This window comes from Poromitra crassiceps (genome assembly GCF_964638095.1).
Source record: "Poromitra crassiceps genome assembly, chromosome: 10".
NCBI lineage: Eukaryota > Metazoa > Chordata > Actinopteri > Beryciformes > Melamphaidae > Poromitra > Poromitra crassiceps.
This window is the reverse complement of record NC_139631.1, coordinates 20,988,123-20,995,072: the sequence shown is the minus strand read 5'-3', so window position 1 is coordinate 20,995,072 and position 6,950 is coordinate 20,988,123. Positions and strand designations below refer to the sequence as shown.

The window sequence follows — 6,950 nt, the reverse complement described above, 5'->3', positions numbered from 1 at the left end:
GAAAACATTTTAGGTCCAAAAACCAAAGTAGGCCACTGGAGCACACGGATCCTTTTATAAAACTTTTTTATTGAAAAACTAACGTTTCAACGCCATGCGTCTTCATCAGAGTTGGTAGAGCGTAACCCTTCTCCCTGGAATTGTAAATTCAGCCTGTCTCTGCAGTGCTCCCTAGCGCTAAACCTGCCATCCTACCTCAATAATATGTTATACCATTAGTGAAACTGGTAAGTGGGAAAAGATGATATTCTGAATGTTTGAGGTCATGACTGTGATCTCCTGCCTCAAGATGTATCATAACACTAGTAATCACAGATTGGTGGGAAGTTTGGGAACCTATTCTCTGCTGCTGGGGGGCAGGACTTTGGGAAGGGGTCTGGCAGACACAGACCATTCTCCTCAGTCTGTCCTCCCTTCATCAAATACATTTGAGTTGATGCAAATGGACTGCTGATGGAAATTCATTAGTAGCTACATCTGGTGCAAAGCATCTCTCTCTGAGCTTACTGTTTTTGTACATGAAAATTGGCATAACTTATGTTAAAGTAGCCTTTAGAACACTAATTTGTTCCAATCCATACATGAGTTAGAGCAGGTTATGCATTGAGTTTGAGTGATTTCCATGGGCAGTGGGACCGTTTTACTTGCTCTGCCTTTCTCTGTGTGTGTGCAATCAGAGAGAGAGAGAGAGAGAGAGAGACAGAGATTTAACTTTTGATTGGGTGGACAAGAGATGCACATTTGGGTGGGTTGAGCCCACCCCTGCCCATAGCTACTGCCAGCCTTGATCCTAACGCATTGTTCGTATGTCAGTTGTAGCATATAAATGAATGAGTCATCCGGCATCTGCCATGTCATTCACAGGTGAAGCAGATTATGGAGGAAGCTGTCACCAGGAAATTTGTTCATGAAGACAGCAGCCATATTGTCTCTTTTTGTGGTAAGTAAAGACAATACATTTTAAAACATTCAATTTTGCTCTTTCATAATCTTTTTTGAGTTGGAACAAATCTGCATGCCAGTAGAGCTTGATTTTAGAAATCACAGTTGACGTAGACCTACCTCAAGGCCTATGAATCATCTAATTTGCATTATAGTGCAATTTTTACCTACTGTAGGGAATATGTTGTTGTGTTTGTTAGAACACAGGACGCAGAGGAGATATGACATCATCATCATCCGCCTGTGATGTCGGTGGGTCAGGGTTACGGTTCTGATCCGACTCATTTGTTTATCATAGCAGACTGGAGTATTGGCCTTTGCGGAGGTCTGCGCTCTCCGAGTGAGCTTCTAGTTTACAGAATTTCTCTCTAATAACATTACATTGGGTTTAAACGCAACTTGCTCATAATTGAACTTGTAGTCGATGTTTGCCCTAGGTGAAACAGCTTTACAGTCTGGCCTCTTTCCACTTAGCTGAAAGGCTTAGTATCATCTGCCTTAAATTTACTGTCTCACCCAAACATCGTTTTCTGCGAAGCTGCAGGTGACTGCAAAATAGCTATTAAGCAGATTCAATGATTTGTCCAATGATAGAAAAGCAAATTTTTTGATTGTTTTTGTGCTATCCACATATTATGTGGAAAGAGTATTTAAATATTTTACTCGGTAGAAATACTGACTTGAGTTTTGTCTGGCAAATTAAAGTAAAGCAGTAGAAAAAAAAACATTCATGCTCTAAAATCTAACTTGTTTGTAATGTGACTTTCAAAGTTTTCAGCCTGCAGAGAATTTGACATTTTTAGCTTACCTGCGAGGCACTTCTACATTCCCGAATGTCCCTGAGTGAGTGATAGATGGAAATGCGCTGACTGAAATGCAGGGAGGGGGAGGGGCTGCAGCTGGGAGTAAGGGGGTGGAGGGAGGAGGGGGGTGCAAGCAGGGGGACTACTTTCCTTGGAAAAGATTTGGCAACACTGTGGGTCAGCTACACTGTAGCTGCTACAGTATATAGGCTACTAGGTTTTACACCTAGTCTTGTTATTCTTTGGAAGCACTGTGTGCAGAGAAAGACTGTTCTTTACTCACATCCCCATGATTATGACTTGATAAGATTTAATGGTGCTAACCTCAGTGTAATAACTGTTATGGTTAATGTTGCGCGATTTCATATAGTCCATCACCCGAGTCCCTGAGGTGACCAAAATCATGTTTAGAGTTGGTTTGATGAAACCAAACCACTTGAATAAATCTAGGAAAAAATCATATTGGATAAAAAAAAGATCTGTGAGACATTTCCTTGATACAGAACTAAGTAGCTCATTACCATATAGAGTTGTGCTGGTAAATCAACCATCTATAGTGCAGTGGTCATCTAACCGCCGGCATATATACTGTCTGAGAAACTGTGGCATATAATGACTCTCTGCATTATTAGATTGCTATTGGCCTGTCTGCCTTATATGGTTTAATTTCACACTTGCTTGGATACAGTGCATTGCACTGACTTGATGTGGAGATGGGTGACATCTCTAATATAGCACCATTCCATCAACTAATGAGAAATTAAAGCTACAATCTGTATTACTGTAAGTCACACATTCACCATTTTAGTCAGATATAAGATATACCGTAAGTGAAAAATGGACAGCATCTGGGTCAAGGCACACAAAAAAGGGACAACCATTTCAACCCTCTTCCTAGAAGATTGAAATGGTTGCTCCCCCTTTTTTGTTTGTTTACCAGAATAAAATGCCCTACAGTGGGCCAGAGGGGCAGTAAATTATGTTAGACACAAGCCAACTACTCAGTGTTCAGCTGACCCCAGGCTAGGGTGTAATAATAATAATAATAATAATAATAATAATAATAATAATAATAATAATAATAAAGGTAATAATAATAATAATAATAACAACGATAATAATAATAATAATAACAATAATAATAATAATAATTATTATTGTTATTACTAGAAATCTTTTCTAGGGTGGAGACTCTGGGGACGATGTGCCATGGGACCAGTTTTTTGGGGGGTTGGGACCAAACTCATGTCATGCCACGCCATCCTATCATCATTGGTATGACATCACTTGACGATTGTGGGGCATGACATGAAATCATCAGTGATTATTATGACATCATCCTTAACGTTGCTCAGTGTTTTCCAGTTGAGCCTTGCTTCGCTGCCTGCTGAGCTTGTCTCTGTCAGGGATTGGCTGTTTAGAGTGTAGCCCTCCTGGTCATACCAGGCGCTCAGTCGAAAGGCCTCAGTATGTCTGGGTTGACCATGACTGTTGAGCTGAACAAAGCAGAGATGTGCCCCAAAATCAGACAGGTGAGCTCCTTTGATGGTGACGTGGTCATGGACCGTTCTGGTGGCTCCCTAAGTAGAGCGCGTACCATAAGGCGCAGTCCTTCCCGCAGCGACCCGGGTTTTAATCCGGCCCGTGGTAATTTTCTGCATGTCCTCCCCTCCCCTCACTCTCTCTCCTATACTTTCCTGTATATTTCACTATATACAGTATATCTATCTACTAAAGTATGAAAATGCCAAAAATAAATCTTAAGAAAAAAGAAACAGAGCGCTCATTACCAGTATTTCCAGCTCGCACGTGACTGGACTGGCAGCACTCATTTGTACCATCATGCCTTGTTGGTTTGTATCATGCCTTGTTGCTTTGCCCTCAAGGTCTTGTGCTTGCAGACGCAGCTTGTGTGGTCACATGCGCGGTTGAGCAATTGAGCAATCTTTTTTATATATATTTTTTAATTTTCCATTAATGGAGATAGAGTGCATGACAAAAATCAATCAGATAGGGAATCAAAGTGCAGTGTGCTCTTGGTGGGTTATGAAATGAATTTGTCGTATAGTATTGATTTTTATTATGGTATGACTATGTTGTAAATTCCACTTTTATGTTGCTCAAAGTGGCAGTGTTGCCATGTATTGTGTACGGAGGCATTATATATATGAGCACTTTCATGTTGGTGTCATCAGTTTTGCTGGCCTGCGGACGGACATCATTCTTATAGCCTCTAAATTTGAGGGTTTATCGGCTGCTGGTCATTCAATTGAGTGCCAACCCCTCCCTTACTAGCACTATTTTTCAGCCAGTGCGCTGACATCTTTGTTGTAGTTCTTATTGCTCCATGCTCTGCTCTTGACTGTTTCATAGATAACAGTGTGGAGGATGGGTGCAGAGCAGAGGCGTGGCTCGGCCAGCTCACCAGGGAGTCATTAGCCTCTAGCTAGCATAATGGCTGCTTTTATGATTTGACAAGGCACAATCTAAATGGCAGCCGAAGCATACTCTCTGACGAATGTGCGTCAAAACGGCGTTGTTGATTTGAGCTTTGGAATCATGAAAAGTAATTCAACCATGCTGAAATCTAGCCGTGTAAATGTGAAGTTTGGTGTTTGGAAATCCAACTTAATATTATTGATGAATTGAAAAGACGACATTTAATCTTAACGTAAGGTTTGGTTACCAACTGTCCGTTCAGTTTTTAATTCTTCATTTTTCAGATAGCATTGTGATGACTTGTGAACACCGGCAGTATAGGAGGTGATGGAGCAGAATGTGTTCAGGTGTGTTAATTGCTGTGATGCCAGCTCACAATGATGTGCCGACAGAGACAACTCAGACACCAAGAGTCTCTTAATGTGCTCAGTTGCCACAGTTACAGTCTGATTAGAGGTAATTTACTCTGGGTATCTGTTATTACCTTTTTACCAAGAGTGACTGGAGAGTGGACCGCTCTTACTTAGACACACATTTCCTGTTGTGTTAACAGCAACAGCTTAACAGCTCATCATGATTGCTGCTGTGGAAAATTGTATGGATAAAGCATTTATCTCTGAAAATGTACAGAAAAGGTTCACATACTGTATGTGTAATACTATGTGATCCTGACCTATCTGTTACACTGTGCTTCTTATGTTTTTATGTCTAGGCTATTTGTAAATGTGACCTACAGTGGTAAAGAGATTTCCCAAGTGTGGGGTAAACAAAGTATTAAGTATTAATACTAACTGATGATGGTTTTCTGTATCTCGGTGGGAAGACAATTGGCAGTAACGCTGTAAAGGTTTGAGCTTGGCTACCTGTATTTAAAAGGTCTGCACACGCAGCATTGTGAGGGATGTTTGTCATCTGAGTCTAGTTAGCACAGATGATCAGAGAGTAACGAGGGTGCGCTAACCAGCACAACCTTTTACTGTTACGCTTTGTTCTGACATTTAGCTTCTTGCTCTCATAATGGCAAGGCAAAAACAGAGTGGCACATAGAGATAAGGAGCGAAAACGCAGGACGAGAGAAAGATCAGCAGAGATATGGAGAGGATGTTGAGGGCACGTTGCTGAATAGTCCCCAGAATACAAAAACGTGAAATTTAATTTTCCAAGTTGACGGCTCTGAAGACGTTTTTGTTTTGGAAGTGAACAGTAAAACCCTGTTGGCGTGGTGATCATGGCCGAGAGCGACAGAGTGACGTAGAGACTCAGAGGGATTGAATGAGTGGAAAGCGGACTCAGACAGACACAGAGAGAGAGGCTGGGGGAAGGCGAGGAGCCACATCTGAAGGAGAGAGAGAGATGTTGATGCTGATGAATCGCAGCCCCTCCTTCGTCTCCTCTCTCCCAGAGCTCCATCGCTCCATCAACATGGGTTTCCATGACAACCCCAGCCTCCCCCCTGACCCCATGTGAACAGAGCCACAGGATTAGTCCTGGAAGAGAACTCAAATGTCAACACAGCTCGAGGCGCTGCCACGTAGGCCTTAGATGGAAGAGGGGTGTCTGCTCTTCTCTACACTAGAGTTGTGTCGTCGCATCATTTATGTTGTTACTAGTGTGTGTGCGTGGGTGGGTGTGTGTGTGTGTGTGTGTGTGTGTGTGTGTGTGTGTGTGTGTGTGTGTGTGTGTGCGCGCTGCGGCTTATTGGATAAGCTCTTCACTTATGCAAAGATGATCATGTTAATGTTTAATGATCCTTTGTGATTCTTGTCTGTTTTAGCCTGAGCAGACTTTTTCTTTTTCTTTTGTGTGAGAGTACATTGAGAGTTAAGCGAACCGGAGCCAATTTCCTTGTATGTGTGTACATACTTGGCCAATAAAGCTGATTCTGATTCTGATTCTCATATCAAGGCACACAAGGCTCATTTCAGACCATTTTCAATGCAGCCTGAAGAGAAAGTCTCTTTTAATACTATGGAGAAAGTCTCTTCACTTACAGTATGATGCCGTACTATGGAGTGTCCTTTACCTCTTTTACCTTGATGATACAGCTAAAATGTAAATCTGCCAGAGTTATATATTCTCTCAGAAGAGTAAATGTTCTCTCAGTTTGACTTATGTCCATGCTATGTAGAGTAAGCAAGTCTACATGGGATAACACTTCATTATCAGTTGCCAGGTGACGTTTTTTCAGTTTTTCTCCCATTTTTCTCCCCAATTGTACTTGGCCACTTACCTCTGCTGTCCCCGTCATTGTTCCACCCCCTCAGTCGATCTGCGGAGAGCCGTAGACTAGCACATCGCCAGCCGCTTCTTTTCACCTGACAGTGAGGAGTTTCACCGGCAGGACGTAGCGCGTGGAAGGATCACGCTATTCCCCCCAGTTCCCCTCCCCACCGAACAGGTGTCCCGACTGACCAGAGGAGGCACTAGTGCAGCAACCAGGACACATACTGTACCCCACGGGCTTCCCACCCGCAGACACGGCCAATTGTGTCTGTAAGAACGTCTGACCAAGCCGGAAATACCGCTGCCGGGAATTGCGCAAAACAGATTCCAGGTCGACCGAACGTTGTTGTAACCGGAAGTGTAGATAAAAAGCGCTACTTCAAACTACTCAAATGTGCCAGGCCTAAGTTCTCTATGAGGCTGCTCCTTTCTCTTCATGGTTTAGTTCTTTACTGTCATGTTCATTTCTTGTGTTCAGTCATGATTGTTGCACTTTCCTGGCATATCATTGTGTGTTTCCAACCATGTGTGTCTCATCCACAC

At 42.5% G+C, this 6,950-nt stretch overlaps 1 protein-coding gene across 1 annotated transcript in view; it reads left to right on the top strand.

Moving 5' to 3' along the window:
- Positions 1-6,950, top strand: part of sgsm1a (small G protein signaling modulator 1a) — a gene marked incomplete at its 5' end in the record, with an annotated part of 40,273 nt that overhangs the window by 10,287 nt on the left and 23,036 nt on the right. Inside the window, one exon of the mRNA XM_083645328.1 lies at positions 865-940. Coding sequence (XP_083501454.1) covers positions 865-940 — 76 coding nt within the window. The remainder of the gene's footprint in view (positions 1-864; positions 941-6,950) is intronic.